This window comes from Piliocolobus tephrosceles, chromosome 6 (assembly GCF_002776525.5).
Source record: "Piliocolobus tephrosceles isolate RC106 chromosome 6, ASM277652v3, whole genome shotgun sequence".
In the NCBI taxonomy this organism is placed as follows: domain Eukaryota; kingdom Metazoa; phylum Chordata; class Mammalia; order Primates; family Cercopithecidae; genus Piliocolobus; species Piliocolobus tephrosceles.
The window spans coordinates 73557308-73580798 of record NC_045439.1 but is presented as its reverse complement, the minus strand read 5'-3'; the positions used below and the strand labels follow the sequence as shown (position 1 = coordinate 73580798).

The window sequence follows — 23491 nt, the reverse complement described above, 5'->3', positions numbered from 1 at the left end:
CCAACAAAGCCTTTTGACTGTTACTATTATTCTGGGTTACATTTCACTGATAAAATAGTAAGTTCAATTCAATGAAACTTTGAATTTCTACTAGTACATATAAGGCCCTGTGCTGGCAAACCAGCAAAATTAAATGTTAACTTTATTTTCTTTTTCTTCACATAATTCAAGAAACTAGTCATCATAGAGATTACTTATTTGTGTGGTCAGAAAAAGATTATTTAAATGAATAAAAACAGGTTTTATATATAGAGATAATATTAATTTGTGAATTTTGAATATCTGGGATGTGAGGGGAATATATTTAGATTTAAATTCTTATGTTTGTGTAAGTAAACATGTTATTAGGAAAGAAAGTAAAGTAGAAATGACTTTATGAAGTTAACATGGCTGCATAAATTGCCTGTCATATTACTCAATGTTTTCTAAATAACCATTATTACCTTTTATTACTATTTCAGTTGTGCCCACCCATGAATGATTTATCAAAAAACATTATAAACATAGTTGTTGGTAGTGATTTGCTTTAAGTAATTATTTTAAAAGTAAATTTACATTGAAATTCATGTATGCTCCTACCTCCTCTGCAATTTTTCACACATTGTGTATTACGAATACTTTTGAAACATGTTGGAAATTGAATAAATCTAGAATTGAATTCTGATATTTAACATTCATTTCTTTTTAGACACTACATGGAGTTGTGTGGAAATGACAGAGATTCATGAAACACCTCCTCCAGGAAAGAATGTCTTTCATAGATGGAGCTTTGCTTCTGGTTTGCACAGGACAGCGACAATGTGGCAGAGCCACGCCTGCCCTTCCTGCTCCTTCCAGTGATTCACAGAACATCTGAACAGTGATGCTTGCCTTGGATTTTCAGATTTTCATCCTGATACTTGTTTACTTTTCTGGGGCAGAAAAGCTTGCACTAATTGCTCTCCATGGTGGCTAATTTTTTCAAGAGCTTGATTTTACCTTACATTCATAAGCTTTGCAAAGGAATGTTTACAAAGAAATTGGGAAATACAAACAAAAAAAAAGAGTATCGTCAGCAGAGAAAGGATCAAGACTTTCCTACTGCTGGCCAGACCAAATCCCCCAAATTTTCTTATAACTTTAAAAGCACTGTAAAGAAGATTGCAAAGTGTTCATCTACTCACAACTTATCCACTGAGGAAGACGAGGCTAGTAAAGAGTTTTCCCTCTCGCCAACATTCAGTTACCGAGTAGCTATTGCCAATGGCCTACAAAAGAATACTAAAGTAACGAACAGTGATAATGAGGATCTGCTTCAAGAGCTGTCTTCAATTGAGAGTTCCTACTCAGAATCATTAAATGAACTAAGGAGTAGCACAGAAAACCAGGCAGAATCAACACACACAATGCCTGTTAGACGCAACAGAAAGAGTTCAAGCAGCCTTGCACCCTCTGAGGGCAGCTCTGATGGTGAGCGTACTCTACACAGCCTAAAACTGGGGGCTTTGCGAAAACTGAGAAAATGGAAAAAGAGTCAAGAGTGTGTCTCCTCAGACTCCGAGTTAAGCACCATGAAAAAATCCTGGGGAATAAGAAGCAAGTCTTTGGACAGAACTATCCGAAACCCAAAGACAAATGCCCTGGAGCCAGGGTTCAGTTCCTCTGGCTGCATTAGCCAAACACATGATGTCATGGAAATGATCTTTAAGGAACTTCAGGGAATAAGTCAGATTGAAACAGAACTTTCTGAACTACGAGGGCATGTCAATGCTCTCAAGCATTCCATCGATGAGATCTCTAGCAGTGTGGAGGTTGTACAAAGTGAAATTGAGCAGCTACGTACAGGGTTTGTCCAGTCCCGGAGGGAAACAAGAGACATCCATGATTATATTAAGCACTTAGGTCATATGGGTAGCAAGGCAAGCCTGAGATTTTTAAATGTGCCTGAAGACAGATTTGAATATGTTGAAAGTGTGGTGTACCAAATTCTAATAGATAAAATGGGTTTTTCAGATGCACCAAATGCTATTAAAATTGAATTTGCTCAGAGGATAGGACACCAGAGGGACTGTCCAAATGCAAAGCCTCGACCCATACTTGTGTACTTTGAAACCCCTCAGCAAAGGGATTCTGTCTTAAAAAAATCATATAAACTCAAAGGAACAGGCATTGGAATTTCAACAGATATTCTAACTCATGACATCAGAGAAAGAAAAGAGAAAGGGATACCATCCTCCCAGACATATGAGAGTATGGATATGAAGTTGTCTACTCCAGAGCCAAAAATCAAGAACAATTGGCAGTCACCTGATGACAGTGATGAAGATCTTGAATCTGACCTCAATAGAAACAGTTACGCTGTGCTTTCCAAGTCAGAGCTTCCAACAAAGGGAAGTACTTCCAAGCCAAGCTCAAAATCACACAGTGCTAGATCCAAGAATAAAACTGCTAATAGCAGCAGAATTTCAAATAAATCAGATTATGATAAAATCTCCTCACAGTTGCCAGAATCAGATATCTTGGAAAAGCAAACCACAACCCATTATGCAGATGCAACACCTCTCTGGCACTCACAGAGTGATTTTTTCACTGCTAAACTTAGTCGTTCTGAATCAGATTTTTCCAAATTGTGTCAGTCTTACTCAGAGGATTTTTCAGAAAATCAGTTTTTCACTAGAACTAATGGAAGCTCTCTCCTGTCATCTTCGGACCGGGAGCTATGGCAAAGGAAACAGGAAGGAACAGCGACCCTGTATGACAGTCCCAAGGACCAGCATTTGAATGGAAGCGTTCAGGGTATCCAAGGGCAGACTGAAATTGAAAACACAGAAACTGTGGATAGTGGAATGAGTAATGGCATGGTGTGTGCATCTGGAGACCGGAGTCATTACAGTGATTCTCAGCTCTCTTTACATGAGGATCTTTCTCCATGGAAGGAATGGAATCAAGTAGAGCAAGGAGCTGATTTAGGCTTGGATTCATCCACCCAGGAAGGTTTTGATTATGAAACAAATAGTCTTTCTGACCAACAGCTGGGTGTTTACAATAAAGACCTAGAATACTTGGGAAAGTGCCACAGTGATCTTCAAGATGACTCAGAGAGCTACGACTTAACTCAAGATGACAACTCTTCTCCATGCCCTGGCTTGGATAATGAACCACAAGGCCAATGGGTTGGCCAATATGATTCTTATCAGGGAGCTAATTCTAATGAGCTTTACCAAAATCAAAACCAGTTGTCCGTGATGTATGGAAGTCAAAGTGAATTGCAAAGTGATGATTCAGAGGATGCCCCACCCAAATCATGGCATAGTCGATTAAGCATTGACCTTTCTGATAAGACTTTCAGCTTTCCAAAATTTGGATCTACACTGCAGAGGGCTAAATCAGCCTTGGAAGTAGTATGGAACAAAAGCACACAGAGTCTGAGTGGGTATGAGGACAGTGGCTCTTCATTAATGGGGAGATTTCGGACATTATCTCAATCAACTGCAAATGAGTCAAGTACCACACTTGACTCTGATGTCTACACGGAGCCCTATTACTATAAAGCAGAGGATGAGGAGGATTATACTGAACCAGTGGCTGATAATGAAACAGATTATGTTGAAGTGATGGAACAAGTCCTTGCTAAACTAGAAAACAGGACTAGTATTGCTGAAACAGATGAACAAATGCAAGAATATGATCACCTTTTATATGAAACACCTTATGAAACCCCACAAGATGAGGGTTATGATGGTCCGGCAGATGATATGGTTAGTGAAGAGGGATTAGAACCCTTAAATGAAACATCAGCTGAGATAGAAATAAGAGAAGATGAAAACCAAAACATTCCTGAACAGCCAGTGGAGATCACAAAGCCAAAGAGAATTCGTCCTTCTTTCAAAGAAGCAGCTTTAAGGGCCTATAAAAAACAAATGGCAGAGTTGGAAGAGAGGATCTTGGCTGGAGGTATTTATGTTTAAATGCTACATTGTAAGCTAATTGTGTTTTAACATTGGGTAGCACTTCTTTAGATCTTTAGAGCATGTTCTATGTTTACTTGGGTGAGAGTTTGCTTGCAATGACTTTTCATGCTTCCTCTGAGGAGCATTTTATTTTACTCAGACAGCTCTCCTAAGAAGTTGGGCTTGATTTAAAATTAAAGAATATGTTAAATGGGTCATATTGGAATGAACCCAAACTTAACCCAACACATTGTGGATCAGATTTCTCTGCTCAATGTAGGCACAAACCCCATTTTACATCAACTAACTTTGTGGCATCGGTTGTCAAAGAAAAGGTGAGTGAAATCAAAGGTTAAGCCAACAGCTTGGCGTCTATTTCTTGGTTCCATTAAGTTTACAGGGATGGAGAGAAAGTTGTAGTTAATCTTAAAAAATATGAAATGATCGACTCTGAGACATAATCACTCATTTTCCTATCCATTCAACAATTTAGGGGTTGCCCATAGGAAAAGTTGTATCTGCACAGGCTACCATAGGTCAGTCCCATGGAAGACCATGGACTCCATTACAACCTACTGGCACAGTCAGGGAGAGCATTAGAACCAAGGCCCTAGGTCATGCCTGAGTGGTCACAAGCTATTCTTAGAGAAGAGATCAGTAAGGGGATAGAGTTGAGTAGTTACCTCGTTAAGAATAAAGTCCCTTCTCCACCATGGAAATGAGAAGAGTACCTTAACAAGTTTAATTGCTTTCTTGTGGGAACAACTTTGGATTACATACTTTTGGAAAGTGATAGTTATATGTAAATGTAAGTGTTTGTTTACTTTTTATTTCTCAACCCAACTTCCTCTGCACTTACTCCAGTCCTTTACCATTTATTTTAGTTGCATGCTAATTACTTACATTTTTGGGATAGTCTTTCACAATCTCAATTTAAGTGAATTGCATATTATTATTATGTTCCCTGATCATGGGATTGTCATCATTAACTAAGCTATTACTCTACATAATACTTCATAAAGGTATATATGACCAAATGTTACTTGCTGTTATCAAATAACATAATAATATCTGCAGCCAGTAGCTGGTTATGGCTTCTCTGTCTTGACCAAAGCTGTGGTCAGACTCCTTGAAACTAGCCATTTTCTGGTTGATGTGAGTAGACTATTGAATAATCAGAAATCTTTACTGGTAAACTATTTGAATTTCTAAGACACCTGAAATAACTAGGGTTTGGCACTCTAAAAATCTGTCTTTATAAAACAACACAGTTTATGTAATTTATTTAGGAATGATATAAGTCAAAGGGATCTTGAATGCACTGGCTGTTGTGTTGTGATATTTTGTGTTTTTGTTTTTCTTTTTGCAGGGATGGGTAGTTCTCCACTATATTTAAAACTGATTTAAGAGTGAAAAGTAGTCAAATGTTATGCAAATGTAATTCATATGGTAATAATATCTATCTTACATTAGAGTGATTTTTGAGAGTCAGATGTCCTTGTTACTGAAATTTATTTCCTATTTCTTGGGATACAGGCTAGCAGTTTGACATTGTATTTTATTTGCTGTTGATTCAAAGAAGTTTACTCAAAGGCAAATGAAGACTAAGAAGTGCATGAGCATGTGTGTGTGTGGGGGGGGGCGGGGGTTGTGTATATCTGTTGTGACATAATAGAGAAATGTTTTAATGCCAATTGGTTAATGTAGTTGATTGAAATATTAGGCAATATCATAAATAGGACAAGATGATACATTTCAGAAAAATGGATCTTCTTCAACTTTTAAAAATTTCAAATGAGCAACCCTCTGCAAAGCAGATTGTTACTGACGGTGACCCTTCAAACAGCTAAAATCCTAGTCATCCAGTGGTACTTAACTTTGGAATACACACGTGCTCTTGGTTATCTACAACCACCTGGTTAAGAATAAAAACACAGACAAAACAGTCCTGTGCCATTCACCTGACATATGAGGCCTGGCTATAGAGGACTCACACCCTTCCATCCTCTTGGAGCTTAGCTTCTTATTATCCTGTGAGCCAACTGTGAACGGAATCTGTTGGATATCAATTGTCCTAGAGGAATCAGCACACACATTTTTAAGATGGTCTCTGGTTGCTGAAAGGTACCAGATTGCCTACCTAGGAAGCTGCGGTAGCCTAGATTTTAAAGGCTATCTCTGTTCCCCTTGGCAGCAGTCAGACAGTTTTCCCCATCCTGTGCCACCCATATGCCTCTGGAGGAAGGACAGCCAAAGAAGGACATTTTCCAGGCCCCTTTCCTGCTCAGAGCATCCCAAAGAGGTGCCAGTTGTCATGATGGTTTCTGTGCCCATGGCCATCTGCTTACTGGGATTTGGGCAGATGCCAACATATTTTTTCTCTCCATGGCTACATAGTTATCATTAGGTAGCAGTGCTATCTTTTCTCCATAAGTAACCTTAGCCAGATTGGACTGCAGAGCTCTTGCTGTCAAACTGTGGGATGCTGTCTCCCTGACACAGCTTTATGGAATTATAAGCTCACACATTTGAATTATTTATTTCAACTGTTGTCTTCAGGATCCAGAGGATCAGAAAACTCAGATGTTTATAGATGTGAATATTTGGTGATAATGTTTCAGAGAACCTTCACCTTGAACAGCATTCCAGTAGGAAGAGACCTTAGAGGGTGTGTAGCCAGAAGCTTCCCCATGAGGTCAAATTCTTCCAGTGTTGCTGGCCCTTGCTGAGTTGGCACAATTTGTGGAGCTGTCTTGATTCCTACACCATGATGGTGACTCTCTGATCTCCCACCGTCAGCCTTGCACCACCTATCAACTGGAATTAACTATTTATTGTCTCCTCAAAATTCCCATGTACTTGCCTCTTCTCACACTGACTCTCATATTGATTTGCATTTCTCATTTTCTATTCCAGAATAATCTAGAGGCAAGTTGTCTTTTTTTTATCCTTTAACTTGTACTGTGCCTAGACTAGTGTTTTATACCCATATGGCATTGAGTTAAAAGGTGTTGGATAAATGCCTGAATCAAGAGAGGTGAGATACTAACTAAAAAAAACACAGACTTTAAAGTCAAATCCACATTCACACCGTGGCTTTTAATTGCTAAGACTATGACTTTATCTCCTGAGAGCTCAGAAGAGACATAAAAGCTTATTACTCAGAATTACTATATATTATGCACTTTCCAGGCTGTTTACCTGTTTTTCATTCTTTTACTTCTTATAACACCTCTATCAATTTAACTTTATTATTATTATCCCATTTTACAGGTGAGGAAGCAGATACTGAAAACTTACCTAGCTTAATCTCATTCAGCTAGTAAGTGGTGGATCAAGAATTCCATGGATTGTTATTCTGGCTATTTAGTGCAGCAATATGCTTATTCACTTCAAAGGCTGTTTTTATTCACGTTTTAAGTTGGAAAAACTGATAAAAGATGAAGAACAGAATCAGCCACTAGGTTTAGTTCAACTCAGAGATATTCATGAGAAACCAGTAGGAATATGAAAGGCACTAAGCTTCTGGGACTCCCAGGTCATGATGTGAAATAGTTCATTATCAGTCTTTCTACTTCAAATCATTGGTTCATTTTATAAATCAAGATTTGTAGAGTGCAATAAGTACTGTACTAAAACAGCTGCTTGAAGGATGTTGTATTTGCAGTCTGATACACTTTATGTGAAATTAGAACCTAAAGTCAGTTGGAAGTATTAATAATTTTCCTAGCAGAAGAACAAAAATCTTGTTCTGAAAAAGACCGTGATATTGGAAATTAGCATACTTCCTAGTTTTTACATCATGGTATATATTTTGTTTTCTGAATGGTTATAAGACTGTCCAAATATTTTGACTTCCAAGTAAGGATATAAAATTGAAAGTATTAAAATTTCCTAAGGTATATACTTTGTTAGACTAGTGGTTCCCAATCTGGCTGGTTGTTAGAATCATCTGGAAAGCCTTTGTAGTAGCTGTTCCTGGGATGTTGTTTTAAAATGATCAATTGTTAGCATATTTTCACAGATCATTGTGACTTGGTGGTCCTACAACGGCGCCTGGCATATGCATTTAAAATTACATGAGTTACTGATGTAATATATGCCCTTTAATAAAACAACAGCAACAACCACACACACAATTAAAAACATAATAAAACAAAATCTAAAGTGAAAAGTAAAATAGCTCACCTGTGGACAGTCCAGGTCAGGAGGATGGAGTCTGGCTATTCACATGCTCCCTTGATGGTTCTGAGGAATGTGATCAACAGAGCACATTTGAAGAGCACTTCTAAAAGCTATGTAGCAAATATACCTGCCCACATGGCATTCTTAATGTCCCCCTTTTTTAACTTGAAAGAGATAAAATCAGTCTAAGGAAAAATATTAATGATTTTTATTTCCTTTTTTTTTTTTTTTTTTTTTTTTTTGAGACGAATTCTCACTCTGTTGCCCAGACAAGAGTGCAGTGGCATGATCTTGGCTCACTGCAACCTCCACCTCCTGAGTTCAAGCACTTCTCCTGCCTCAGCCTCCCGAGTAGCTGGGACTACAGGCACCCGCCACCACACTCAGCTAATTTTTTTTGTGTGTGTATTTTTTTTATTAGAGATGGAGTTTCACCATATTAGCCAGACTGGTCTAAATTGCTGACCTCATGATCCGCCTGCCTCGGCCTCCCAAAGTGTTGGGATGTGAACCACCACACCCGGCCAATTTTTCTTAACTTAAAAACAAAAGATGCTTTGTCAACCTTCCAGAGTTAAGTAGATTATTACATTTTGTGGAAAGGCTTTAGTAATATCTACATATGAAAATAGAAGAACAATAGATGTATTCCTTAAAAGGTATATAAATTGAAAATTTTAGAAATCATGTATATCAAAAATCCTAGGGGATTTTCGTGTAGAAACCATTCAGTGCATAATTATGCCTACAAATAAATTCCTATCATTCCACATTTTATCTGTTTTTGTAACTTTGAAGCTCTTTTTTTTTTTTTGGCAAATCTTCCTTCAAGCATAGCAATATTGGTAATAGTAGAAGGCAACTTATTTGCAAAATATTCCATTAAAAAGGCAGTGTATAACAATAACTTTTGTCTCATATTTTTTGCTTCTAATACACTAGAATTATCTATAATGTAAAGTGGTTCTCTTGTTTTTTTAATTGACATCATTTTTATTTGACAATAACTTTTTTTATAATTATACTTTAAGTTCTAGGGTACCTGTGCACAACATGCAGGTTTGTTACATATGTATACATGGGCTATGTTGGTGTGCTGCACCCATTAACTCGTCATTTATATTAGGTATATCTCCTAACGCTGTGCCTCCCCCCTCCCCCCTCCCCACAATAGGCCCCAGTGTTGATGTTCCCCTTTCAGTGTCCAAGTGACCTCATTGTTCAATTCCCACCTATGAGTGAGAACATGTGGTGTTTGGTTTTCTATTCTTATGATAGTTTGCTGAGAATGATGGTTTCCAGCTGCATCCATGTCCCTACAAAGGACACGAACTCATCCTTTTTTATGGCTGCATAGTATTCCATGGTGTATATGTGCCACATTTTCTTAATCCAGTCTGTCACTGATGGACATTTGGGTTGATTCCAAGTCTTTGCTATTGTGAATAGTGCCGCAATAAACATACGTGTGCATGTGTCTTTATAGCAGCATGATTTATAATCCTTTGGGTATATACCCAGTAATGGGATGGCTGGGTCAAATCGTATTTCTAGTTCTAGATCTTTGAGGAATCACCACACTGTTTTCCACAATGGTTGAATTAGTTTACAGTCCCACCAACAGTGTAAAAGTGTTCCTATTTCTCCACATCCTCTCCAGCACATGTTGTTTCCTGACTTTTTAATGATTGCCATTCTAACTGGTGTGAGATGGTATCTCATTGTGGTTTTGATCTGCATTTCTCTGATGGCGAGTGATGATGAGCATCTCTTCATGTGTCTGTTGGCTGTATAAATGTCGTCTTTTCAGAAGTGTCTGTTCATATACCTTGCCCACTTTTTGATGGGGTCGTTTGTTTTTTTCTTGTAAATTTGTTTGACTTCTTTGTAGGTTCTGGATATTTGCCCTCTGTCAGATGAGTAGATTGCAAGAATTTTCTCCCATTCTGTAGGTTGCCTGTTCACTCGGATGGTAGTTTCTTTTGCTGTGCAGAAGCTCTTTAGTTTAATTAGATCCCATTTGTCAATTCTGACTTTTGTTGCCATTGCTTTTGGTGTTTTAGACATAAAGTCCTTGCCCATGCCTATGTCCTGAATGGTATTACCTAGGTTTTCTTCTAGGGTTTTTATGGTTTTAGGTATAACATTTAAGTCTCTAATCCATCTTGAATTAATTTTCATACAAGGAGTAAGGAAAGATCCAGTTTCAGTTTTCTACTTATGACTAGCCAGTTTTCCCAGCACCATTTATTAAATAGGGAATCCTTTCCCCATTTCTTGTTTTGGTCAGGTTTGTCAAAGATCAGATGGCTGTATATGTATGGTATTATTTCTTAGGGCTCTGTTCTGTTCCCTTGGTCTATATCTCTGTTTTGGTACCAGTACCATGCTATTTTGGTTACTGTAGCCTTGTAGTATAGTTTGAAGTCAGGTAGCGTGATGCCTCCAGCTTTATTCTTTTGACTTAGGATTGTCTTAGCAATGTGGGCTCTTTTTTGGTTCCATATGAACTTTAAAGTAGTTTTTTCCAATTCTGTGAAGAAACTCATTGGTAGCTTAATGAGGATGGCATTGAATCTATCAATTACCTTGGGCAGTATGGCCATTTTCACGATATTGATTCTTCCTATCCATGAGCATGGTATGTTCTTCCATTTGTTTGTGTCCTCTTTTATTTCACTGAGCAGTGGTTTGTAGTTCTTCTTGAAGAGGTCCTTCATATCCCTTGTAAGTTGGATTCCTAGGTATTTTATTTTCTTTGAAGCAATTGTGAATGGAAGTTCATTCATGATTTGGCTCTCTGTTTGTCTGTTATTGGTGTATAAGAATGCTAATGACTTTTGCACATTGATTTTGTATCCTGAGACTTTGCTGAAGTTGCTTATCAGCTTAAGAAGATTTCGGGCTGAGATGATGGGGTTTTCTAAATATACAATCATGTCATCTGCAAACAGGGACAATTTGACTTCTTCTTTTCCTAGTTGAATACTCTTTATTTCTTTCTCTTGCCTGATTGCCCTAGCCAGAACTTCCAACACTATGTTGAATGGGAGTGGTAAGAGAGGGCATTCCTGTCTTGTGCCAGTTTTCAAAGGGAATGCTTCTAGTGTTTGCCCATTCAGTATGATATTGGCTGTGGGTTTGTCATAAATAGCTCTTATTATTTTGAGATATGTTCCATCAATACCAAATTTATTGAGAGTTTTTAGCATGAAGGGCTGTTGAATTTTCTCAAAGGCCTTTTCTGCATCTATTGAGATAATCATGTGGTTTTTGTCTTTGGTTCTGTTTATATGCTGGATTACATTTATTGATTTGCGTATGTTGAACCAGCCTTGCATCCCAGGGATGAAGCCCACTTGATCATGGTGGATAAGCTTTTTGATGTGCTGCTGGATCCGGTTTGCCAGTATTTTATTGAGGATTTTTGCATCGATGTTCATCAGGGATATTGGTCTAAAATTCTCTTTTTTTGTTGTTTTGTCTCTGCCAGGCTTTGGTATCAGGATGATGTTGGCCTCATAAAATGAGTTAGGGAGGATTCCCTCTTTTTCTATTGATTGGAATAATTTCAGAAGGAATGGTATCAACTCCTCCTTGTACCTCTGGTAGAATTCGGCTGTGAATCCGTCTGGTCCTGGACTTTTTTTGGTTGATAGGCTATTAATTATTGCCTCAATTTCAGAGCCTGTTATTGGTCTAGTCAGGGATTCAATTTCTTCCTGGTTTAGTCTTGGGAGAGTGTATATGTCCAAGAATTTATCCAATTCTTCTAGGTTTTGTAGTTTATTTGCATAGAGGTGTTTATTGTATTCTCTGATGGTAGTTTGTATTTCTGTGGGGTCGGTGGTCATATCCCCTTTATCATTTTTTAATGCGTCTATTTGATCCTTCTCTCCTTTCTTCTTTATTAGTCTTGCTAGTGGTCTATCCACCAGCTCCTGGATTCACTGATTTTTTTGGAGGGTTTTTTTATGTCTCTATCTCCTTCAGTTCTGCTCTGATCTTAGTTATTTCTTGCCTTCTGCTAGCTTTTGCATGTGTTTGCTCTTGCTTCTCTAGTTCTTTTAATTGTGACATTAGGGTGTCAATTTAGATCTTTCCTGCTTTCTCTTGTGGGCATTTAGTGCTATAAATTTCCCTCTACACACTGCTTTAAATGTGCCCCAGAGATTCTGGTATGTTGTATCTTTGTTCTCATTGGTTTCAAGAACATCTTTATTTCTGCCTTCATTTTGTTATGTACCCAGTAGTCATTCAGGAGCAGGTTGTTCAGTTTCCATGTAGTTGAGCGGTTTTGATTGAGTTTCTTAGTCCTGAGTTCTAGTTTGATTGCACTGTGGTCTGAGAGACAGTTTGTTATAATTTCTGTTCTTTTACATTTGCTGAGGAGTGCTTTACTTCCAGCTATGTGGTCAATTTTGGAAAAAGTGCGATGTGGTGTGAGAAGAATCTATATTCTGTTGACTTGGGGTGGAGAGTTCTGCAGATGTCTATTAGGTCTGCTTGGTGCAGAGATGAGTTCAATTCCTGGATATTCTTGTTAACTTTCTGTCTTGTTGATCTGTCTAATGTTGACAGTGGGGTGTTACAGTCTCCCATTATAATTGTATGGGAGTCTAAGTCTCTTCGTAAGTCTCTAAGGACTTGCTTTATGAATCTGGGTGCTCCTGTATTGGGTGCATATATATTTAGGATAGTTAGCTCTTCTTATTGAATTGATCTATTTACCATTATGTAATGGCCTTCTTTGTCTCTTTTGATCTCTGTTGATTTAAAGTCTGTTTTATCAGAGACTAGGATTGCAACCCCTGCCTTTTTTTGTTTTCCATTTGCTTGGTAGCATCCCTTTATTTTGAGCCTATGTGTGTCTCTGCATGTGAGATGGGTCTCCTGAATACAGCAGACTGATGGGTCTTAACTCTTTATCCAATTTGCCAGTCTGTGTCTTTTAATTGGACCATTTATATTTAGGGTTAATATTGTTATGTGTGAACTTGATCCTGTCATTATGATATTAGCTAGTTATTTTGCTCGTTAGTTGAAACAGTTTCTTCCTAGCATCGATGATCTTTACATTTTGGCATGTTTTTGCAATGGCTGGTACTGGTTGTTCCTTTCCATGTTTAGTGCTTCCTTCAGGATCTCTTGTAGGGCAGGCCTGGTGGTGACAAAATCTCTAAGCATTTGCTTGTCTGGAAAGGATTTTATTTCTCCTTCCCTTATGAAACTTAGTTTGGCTCGATATGAAATTCTGGCTTGAAAATTATTTTCTTTAAGAATGTTGAATATTGGCCCTCACTCTCTTCTGGCTTGGAGAGTTTCTGCCAAGAGATCTGCTGTTAGTCTGATGGGCTTCCCTTTGTGGGTAACCCGACCTTTCTCTCTGGCTGCCCTTAATATTTTTTCCTTCATTTCAACTTTCGTGACTCTGACAATTATGTGTCTTGGAGTTGCTCTTCTCGAGGAGTATCTTTGTGGCGTTCTCTGTATTTCCTGAATTTGAATGTTGGCCTGCCTTTCTAGGTTGGGGAAGTTCTCCTGGATAATATCCTACAGAGTGTTTTCCAACTTGGTTCCAATTTCCCTATCACTTTCAGACACACCAATGAGATGTAGATTTGGTCTTTTCACATAATCCCATATTTCTTGGAGGTTTTGTTCATTTCTTTTTACTCTTTTTTCCTCTAAAATTCTCTTCTTGCTTCATTTCATTCATTTGATCTTCAATCACTGATACTCTTTCTTCCAGTTGATCGAGTTGATTACTGAAACTTGTACATTTGTTATGTAGTTCTCCTGTCATGGTTTTCATCTCTATCTGTTTATGGATTTTTCTGCATTGGTTATTCTAGTTATCCATTATTCCATTCTTTTTTCAAGGTTTTTAGTTTCTTTGCGCTGGGTATGTAGTTCCTCCTTTAGCTCTGAGAAGTTTGATCATCTGAAGCCTTCTTCTCTTAGCTCATTGTCCATCCAGCTTTGTTCCATTGCTGGCGATGAGCTGCGTTCCTTTGGAGGGGGAGATGTGCTCTGATTTTTTGAATTTCCAGCTTTTCTGCACTGCTTTTCCCACATCTTTGTGGTTTTATCTGCCTTTGGTCTTTGATGATGGTGGCGTACTGATGGAGTGTTAGTGTGGGGGTCCTTTCTGTTTGTTAGTTTTCCTTCTAACAGTCAGGACCCTCAGCTGCAGGTCTGTTGCAGTTTGCTTGAGGTCCACTCCTGACCCTGTTTGCCTGGGTATCAGCAGCAGAGGCTGCAGAAGATAGAATATTGCTGAACAGCAAGTGTTGCTGTCTGATTCTCGCTCTGGAAGCTTCGTCTTGGAGGTGTACCCAGTCGTGTGAGGTGTGAGGTGTCAGTCTGCACCTAGAGGGGGATGTCTCCCAGTTAGGCTACTCAGGGGTCAGGGACCCACTTGAACAGGCAGTCTGTCCATTCTCAGATCTCAACCTCTGTGCTGGGAAAACCACTGCTCTCTTCAAAGCTGTCAGACAGGGACATTTACATCTGCAGAGGTTTCTGCTGCTTTTTGTTTAGCTATGCCCTGTCCCCAGAGTTGGAGTCTACAGAGGCAGGCAGGCCTCCTTGAGCTGCAGTGGGCTCCATCCAGTTCAAGCTTCCTGGAGACTTTGTTTACCTACTAAAGCCTCAGCAATTTGGGCACCCCTCCCCCAGCCTCACTGCTGCCTTACAGTTAGATCTCAGACTGCTGTGCTAGCAGTGAGGGAGGCTCCGTGGGCATGGGACCCTCTGGGCCAGGCGTGGTATATAATCTCCTGGTGTGCCGTTTGCTAAGACCCTTGGTAAAGGGCAGTATTAGGGTGGGAGTTACCTGATTTTCCCGGTGATGTGTGTCTCAGTTTCCCTTGGCTAGGAAAAGGAATTCCCTTCCTCCTTGAGCTTCCCAGCTGAGGCGATGCCTCACCTTGCTTTTGTTCTCACTGGTTGGGCTGCACCCACTGACCAGCACCAACTGTCTGACACACCCCAGTGAGATGAACCTGGTACCTCAGTTGGAAATGCAGAAATCACCCATCTTCTGTGTCACTCACGCTGGGAGCTGGAGGCTGGAGCTGTTCCTATTTGGCCATCTTCCTGCTGAATCGACAATAACATTTTTAATTGACAATAACAATTGTGTATATTTATGGGGTGTAATGTAATGTTTTGAGTTACGTATACATTGCAGAAAGATTCAAACAAGCTAATTAACATATCCATCACCTTGTGACATATCAATTTTTTTTAAGTAAGAATGTGACAAATCTATTCTTTCAGTAATTTTGAAATACACAGTGTTATTATTGACTGTGGTTACCATACCGTGCAGTAGATCACTAACGTTTATTCCTCCAGTCTAGCTCAAACTTTTTACCCTTTGATCAACATCTCTTTTCCCACCTGACTCCCTACCCCCATCCTTAGCCTCATGTAATCACCTTTCTAAAATCTGTTTCTCTGAGATTGACTTTGTTAGATTCCACATAAAATTGTGATTATACAGTACTTTTCTTTCTGTGCCTGACTTATTTCATTTAGCATAGTGTCCTTCAGTTATATCCGTGTTGTCACAATTACGGACTCCTTTCTTATTAAAGATTGTGTAGTGTTCCATTATGTGTACATCTACTTTTTTATCCATTGATCCACTGGTAGACACTTAAGTTGTTTCATATCTTGGCTGTTGAGAATATTGCTGAAGTAAACATGGAAGTGCAGCTATCTCTTTGAAATATCAGTCTCAATTCCTTTGGATATACAGCCCCGAGATGCATAATGACATTTCAGTTGATGATGGACTGCATATATGACAGTCTGCATATATGACGGTGGTCCCAAAATATTATGATACTGTATTTTTACTGTACCTTTTCTATGTTTGAATATGTTTAGATACATAAACATTTACCAGTGTGTTACAGTTGTCTACAGTAATCACTATAGTAACATGCTCTATGTGTTAAATTGTAAATGTTTGTGTCTCTAAACATATCTAGCAGCAATAGGCTATACCATATAGTCTAGTTGTATAGTAGGTGATAACATTTACGTTTGTGTAAGGTACAGTCTATGATGTTCAAGCAATGACAAAATCACCTAATGAATCATTTCTCAGAACATATCCCTGTTGTTAAGCAACACGTGACTGAATATGAAGAAGTAGGATTGCTAGATTATATTTTCTAGTAATTCTATATTTAGATTTTTAAGGAACCTCCGTAGTATTTTCTGAAATGGCTGTGCTAATGTACATTCCTACCAACAATGTACAAGAATCTCTTTTTCTCTACATCCTAACACCCACTTGTTATTAATCATCTTTTTGTAACAGGTGTGAGGTGACATGACGCTATAGTTTTTTTGGCTTTTTAATTCTTTTCTTTTCTTTTCTTTTCTTTCTTTCTTTCTTTCTTTCTTTCTTTCTTTCTTTCTTTCTTTCTCTCTCTCTTTCTTTCCTTCCTTTCTTTTTTTTTTTTTTTTTTTTTTTGCAACAGAGTCTCTGTCAACCAGGCTAGAGTACCTTGATGATCATGGCTCACTGCAGCCTCAAACTTCAGGGATCAAGTGATTCTCCTGCCTCAGCTTCCAGAGTAGCTGGGATTACAAGCAAAAGCCATCCCAGTCCAGCCTCTTTGTGGTGTTAATTTGCATTTTCCTGAGATACTGAGCATTGTTTGATATATCTTCCATTTACATCTATCCTTTTGATAAACGTCTGCTCAGGTTCTTTGCCTATTTTAAAACCAGGTTACTTATTTTCTTGCTATTGACTTGGTTTCCTTATATATTTTGGATTTTAGCCCCTTATCAAATATATGGTTTGCAAATAATATTTTCTTCCAATGCATGGATTGTCTCATCTTTCTGTAGATTGTTTCCTTCGCTATGCAGAAGCTTTTTACTTCGATGTAATTCCATTTGTACTTTTGCTTTTACTGTCTGTGCTTTTGGAGTGAAAGGAGACCTGTAAGGAGTGAAGTGGTCAAGGGCCCCTAGAAGCAGTAGAGAACCAGCTAGGGACATTACTTCTTGCTAGAGATAAAGCCTAAAAGGTCCAACAATATAATTCATCTAGGAGGCAAGACTAGAAACCAAAGAATACAAGTGTTTGTAAATTGGTTCAGAGGGGAGAAAGATAATATATATCAGGAGATTAGTCCCAACTGGAGCCAAAGTGTTTACGTGTATTCTGGTGTGAAATGGAACTAAGAGAAAGGGAAAGAAACCAATAGGTATCCTATTCTATCAGACTCAGTTCTAGGCATTTTAACTTTATACTTGTCATCAGAGCTTTGGGAAGAAGGTACTGTCAGCCTCATCTTACAAATGAGATGACTGAGTCTCAGAGGAGCAAAACAAGGGAGGCCCAACATCATATAGCGAATTAAGGGTGTTGGTTGACTCCTGTTGTCCCTTGCCCAGAATCCAAAGTCTGATGCTCTTTCCCTGACATCCTGTTGCTAATGCAAGCCAGTCTTGCCATGAAAGATTATGGCTTATGTTTTTAAGCATCTGTGTAAGTTGTACATTTAAAGTCAGCCAATTTTGTGTTAGCAAATGTAGTTACATACTGATCTCTCTTAATAAAAGGTGAGTGATAATCATTTGTGCTAAGAGATAGTATCATATTTTTAGGAAGTTTTGTAAGTCTGGAGAGGGGATGCTAGTCACTTGAAAATATTTTATTGGGGTGAAGAAGTTAGTTGTCAATAAGATTAGTTTTTGAGAATTAAAAAATTTTATAGAAGGTAAGAAATTCAAAAGGCTATACAAAGACCCATGAACAGGAATAACAAAAATGTTGCAGAGTTCATAAACGCTATTAATTTATATTATCACTATTAAATGGCTTCCAAACTATAAGACTGGAATACCTGCCTTTGTAGGAATCTAAGGGCATGGTGCATCTTTGGAGGAAAATATTACCTGACAATGAAAGATAGGAAGTTCCAGGTTGTACTAGGAATGTTGTTGCAAAGTGTACAATACAAACTACTGTATCTCAGAGATTCAAGAAATGATGTTATGTCAAAACCTCAGATGAATGGGTTTTTTTTTTTTTTTTTTTTTTTTGCTTGTTTCTGCTCATGTTATCATTCATGTTATTCCTTCAGGCTCAAACACAGACGCATTTTATAGAAATTATAAATCAGTTTTGAGATTGCTGTGTGGATATAAGATAAACTCTGAACTCTGGTGTAAGATAGCAAAGGGTAGCCTAATCAATTATGATGAATTAGCTGAGAATGGGGTAGATGGAATAGGTATAGCCAGTGGGGCAACTTAGGCTCTGCCATAAAACTCGGGAGCAAGGGAGGAGAGGGAGTCCAGTGCAGCTGAGAAAAACCTGCCACCTGGAAAGTATGCCTTAGACCACAGAGGATGGCTTCCAAAGCATTTAAGACTCTAACTCTGGGTATCACTTGGATAGGCTCTCAACATCCCAGAATGAGAACTATTAAGAGAAATACAAATCCTAGGAGGGATTAAGGTACTGGGGAGGTTATCAAGAGAATTACCTAGTTACCTAAACTAAGACCCAAGGTGAGAAATGAGTATCTGAAACAGGTAAAATCCTTATTGTTCAGAATGTATCCAAGGACTGAGCCCAATTTGCAAGCAGAATGTTTTATTGCTGAGTCCAAGGGAGATGGACTCAAATAGAACTGTTTCCTGCACTAAAGATAGGAGCTTAGGTTGCCTCCATAGGCTGTAAAACTGGACAGAGCTAAATGCATTGATTAACTTCTACACCATGGCTCATTTCAGCCTATTGTATGCTTCTGTTAAAAAAATATGCTATGGAGGCTGGGTGCGGTGGCTTATGCCTGTAATCCCAGCACTTTGGAAGGCCGAGGTGGGCAGATCATGAGGTCAGGAGATCGAGACCATTCTGGCTAACACGGTGAAACCCTCTCTCTAAAAACACAAAAAATTAGCCAGGTGTGGTCGCAGACGCCTGTAGTCCCAGCTACTCGGGAGGCTGAGGCAGGAGCATGGTGTGAACTCGGGAGGCAGAGCTTGCAGTGAGCCGAGATCATGCCACTGCACTCCAGCCTGGGAGTCACAGCGAAACTCCGTCTAAAAAAAAAAAAAATATATATATATATATACACACACACACATATATATATATATATATGTGTATATATATGTGTATATATGTGTATATATGTATATATACGTGTATATATGTATATATATGTATATATATGTGTGTGTATATATATGTGTGTATATATATGTATAAATATGTGTGTGTGTGTATATATATGTATATATATGTGCGCTATGGAATCTTGTTAACCACTCATTCATCAAATTTGACTTACTGACTCTCAGCTACTTCCAAATATTACATAAACCATCTGAAGATAAAAGTGATTAATAATTGGCAAACAACTGTGAAATAAGAAGAAATGATCCTTAGGCAATGCCAAAAGTTCCCAAGATACATTGAGCAATGTCACTTTATTTAGAGTAAGTGTATCTCTCCCTCAGCCCTCCAACTGTCTTCACTGCCCTCAACATATCCTTTATTTTCTCTCTAACTCAACCATGATGACTTCAAAAGGGATGTCATTTATTTTGGAGTATGACATTTGTTCTTTGTGTATGTGTTTCATAGAGCATTGGCACATACAAACACATACTTTCATTAGTGTTCTTAAGAACCCTAGAAGGTGTGTAGCTTAATAATGAGTAACATTTATTAATTCCTTTCTTATGATACTATTCTAAATACTTTACAGTGTATTAAATCATATCCTCACAATAACCCTATTAAATGGGTATTATTTTTGACCCCATTTTATGGATGTAAAACAGAAATACTGTAACTTATCTAAGAGGAGGGGAAAGAAATCCAGTATTTGTACTTTGGCGTTTCTCTTCCAGATTCTGTGTGCGTAAGCATTACCGCACACAGCCTAGTTTAGGATTCCAGAAATTAAGTGTCGGTGTTCAACTGTATAAGATGGAGAAACTGAGGTGGTAAATATTGATTTACCCGACAGCACCAATTTGTCAGTAGAACCGCAATTACAAGCTATTTTCCCAAATCATAAGCCAGCACTCAAACGATCAGACCATTCTCCCATCTTACATGATACTATTACAGGCAACGTGATTATCCAGGTGTCATTTCTGTATAACTTGTGATAAAATAAATTGTTGACTGCATATAATAGTGGCAACAAGAAGTGACAACTTGAATATAATCTTCTTATTTCCCAGAGATGTAGGTTAAGCTTCCTCTGCCCTTTTAATGCCTTTTCTGATATCTTCCACAAGACAGTGTCTTGTGGAAAGCCCGTGGTTTTAGATTTACATTTCTGTTCTTTAGTGATTACAGTTAAGGCACACATACTCGTGCTCTTATACACATATATAAAATGATAATTTACTTAATGTTTAAAAAAGCATTTTACTATCTGAGAGAAATGAATAGGAAATTCTCAGGTTGATCAACATGCCCTTTGCATTTTCTAGAAACATAATGCAAATGGAGTATTTTAAAAAGTTATCTATTATATATATTGAATCCTCATAAAAACATTAATGGAGTAGACTATGACCGAAGTCCCCAAGTCTCTATTCCCTAAAGATAATTACCGGTCATTAATGTAGGTTGTAAATGTAGCATATGATGAGATCAGGTAACAGGCCCAGGATTTCTGAATCCCCCTCTGGTATTCTTTGCACAATAACATGCTCTTAGCTACTTGTGCATGTTTATGCTTCTTCTAGAAGTTAGAACACCTGGCCTATAATACAAACTTTGGGACTGCTTCAAGGGTATTTCTCTACTGACTGCTAAAGTTAGTGGTTCTCAGGTTGCATTAAAATCATCTGGAGTCATTTATTAAAGACATAGATTCCTTCATCCAATCTCCAGTTGATTTTGCTGTAGGGTGACCCAAGAATCACATTAAGAAATGCGTAATAGTTAATAATTAATATCTCATCCCAAGTCCTCTTTTCACTCCTTTTTGAGTGATGTGATTAGTTCCATTGGCTACAGTTATCATCTGTATCCCGATGATCCCAAATCAGTGTTTTTGGGCTAATTATCCTCTTTCAAACCTAGACTGTTATGTATATTTATTCTTTCAGTCATTAATTCATGCATTGGTTCATTTATTCTTCAATAAATCTTTAATTTCCTGGCTTGGCATCTGGGATATAGTGATGACAAATCATATTTGGTCTTTGTCATCACTGAAGTGGGTGAGAGGAATTTAATTTTAAAAATTGCACAAATATGTTGTTTCCAACTTTGATAATGGCTGTAGAGGCAAATACAAAATGTTAAGACAGCACATTACAGTTTAGAGGTCAGAGAAGGCTTCCCTAAGGAAATGGTATTTGATCTGAGATTTGAAGAATGAATAATTGGGCCAGGCTAAGAGAAAGGAAAATATCCCCTCAGGCAGAGGAAACAGCATGAGCCACGTTCTATAGGCAGGAAATGGTATGATGTATTTGAGGAATTGAAAACAAACAAACAAACAACAACAACAACAAAAAAAAACAGGTAAAGGGTGTAAGACAAATCTGGTGCAACAATCAGAGGCCACCTTTTCTGTGTCTTTTGAATCTTTCGGAGATTTTATGTTTACTCCTAGACACTATGGAAAGCCATGGGAGAGGAGTAAGATAATGAGTTGTAGGAGTTATGTCAAACGAGATATCCTGCTGAACTCTCCTCTTTTGTTCTGTTTTTGAGACAGAGTCTCACTCTGTCACCCAGGGTGTAGTGCAGTGGCAGGATCTCGGCTCACTGCAACCTCCACCCCCTGAATTCAAGTGATTTTCCTGCCTCAGCCTCCTAAGTAGCTGTGATTACAGGCATGTGCCACCATACCTGGCTAATTTTTGTATTTTTCAGTACAGATGGGGTTTTACCATGTTGGCCAGGCTAGACTCGAACTCCTGACCTCAAATGATCTGCCTGCCTCCGCCTCCCCAAGTGCTGGGATTACAGGCATGAGCCACAGTGCCTGGCCTCTCCCTGGGTTTTCTGTCTCAATAAATGGTACCACCATCCTCTGCTCAAGGCAGGGTCGTCCTCCTTGGCAGCTTATTTGCCAGACTGTAGTGAACATTTGCACATTTGCTTTTTATTTGGCTGTTCAGCATCTGAGTTCCTTTCTTATTGGTATCTCCTAGTAGGTAAGCCCTTAGACAGAAGTAGTGCTCTGTGTTTTACTACAAAGCTGAAGGGTCTGGAAGCGCCTTCTCCCCACCCCTATCAGCCATGCCTTGAGCACATGTCAAACTCGGCTAACTGGAAATGCCTGCCCAGAACTGTGAATTGGGAGGAAGTGGTAGCAGATGGGGATAATTAGATATTGTACATTAGCACTGTACATAGACTAATAAATCCAGGTTAGTAGTTGCAGCTGCCCATGGTTTAGGTACCAATAGTAGAGAACTTACTGTGGTGAGTGTTGGTTGGGATCTATGTCATCTTGACTCCTATATCTCAAGTTAAGTTTTTCAGACTTTCAGTTGATTTCATAATGTACACAATGAATTATTTTTTCCTTTTATTAGCAAAAGTGAATTTTCCTATGTGGGGTACACTCATCACCTCAAATTCAGTCATTGAATAAGGCTAGGCAATTTTGCCTTCTAATTGTCTCTCAATCACAATTGAAATTCTAATTCTCTCAATCTCCATTGCCTCTTTGCTAGTTCTAGAAACCACTATGTCTATTGCTAGAGATGGAAAGACGGACAAGAATGGATCATTGCTGTAGCCTCGTTACTAGTCTCCGTCTCTGTCTGGCCCCATCCCTGTTCTGCCACGAATCCATCTCTATGTCTTGCCCCATCCCTGCTCTGCCACGAATCCATCACGTCTCAGCATCCAGTGATACATATAAATTGGCAAAACTAAAAATGTCTTTGTATAACTTTTAGAGTAAGGGCAAAACAATAGCGAGTCCATAGCGCTGAAAATTCCTGTTTTCGTGCTGCCTCCCTCATCTCCTGGGAGGCAAGTGGTATGCCTGGTACCCTTGGCATTTTCCCCAGTGCCCACTAGTGGTCAACCGATGGCTCAGTCAAGCATAGTGGTTAAGACCCTGGCCTCCAGAATCAGCCTGTAAGTCTTTTTTTTTTGAGACGGAGTCTTGCTCTGTCGCCCAGGCTGGAGTGCAGTGGCGCGATCTCGGCTCACTGCAAGCTCCGCCTCCCGGGTTCACGCCATTCTCCTGCCTCAGCCTCCTGAGTAGCTGGGACTACAGGCGCCTGTAGCCTACAAGTCTTATGAGCTTGGGCAAGTTGTTTAACCTCACTGTGGCTCCATTTCCTCGCTTAAAATGTGGTGATAAATACATAAAAGATAAATTTTCAGCCAAACC

At 38.8% G+C, this 23491-nt stretch overlaps 1 protein-coding gene across 2 annotated transcripts in view; it reads left to right on the top strand.

The window, feature by feature from the left end:
* The window catches only part of UNC13C (unc-13 homolog C), a 584413-nt gene that overhangs the window by 36495 nt on the left and 524427 nt on the right, over positions 1 to 23491 (top strand). For both annotated transcript variants that reach the window (XM_026447030.2, XM_026447029.1), the window contains one exon: positions 689 to 3933. In XM_026447030.2, coding sequence (XP_026302815.1) covers positions 945 to 3933 — 2989 coding nt within the window. In that variant the 5' untranslated portion in view covers positions 689 to 944. Of the gene's footprint in view, positions 1 to 688; positions 3934 to 23491 lie in introns of those variants that run through there.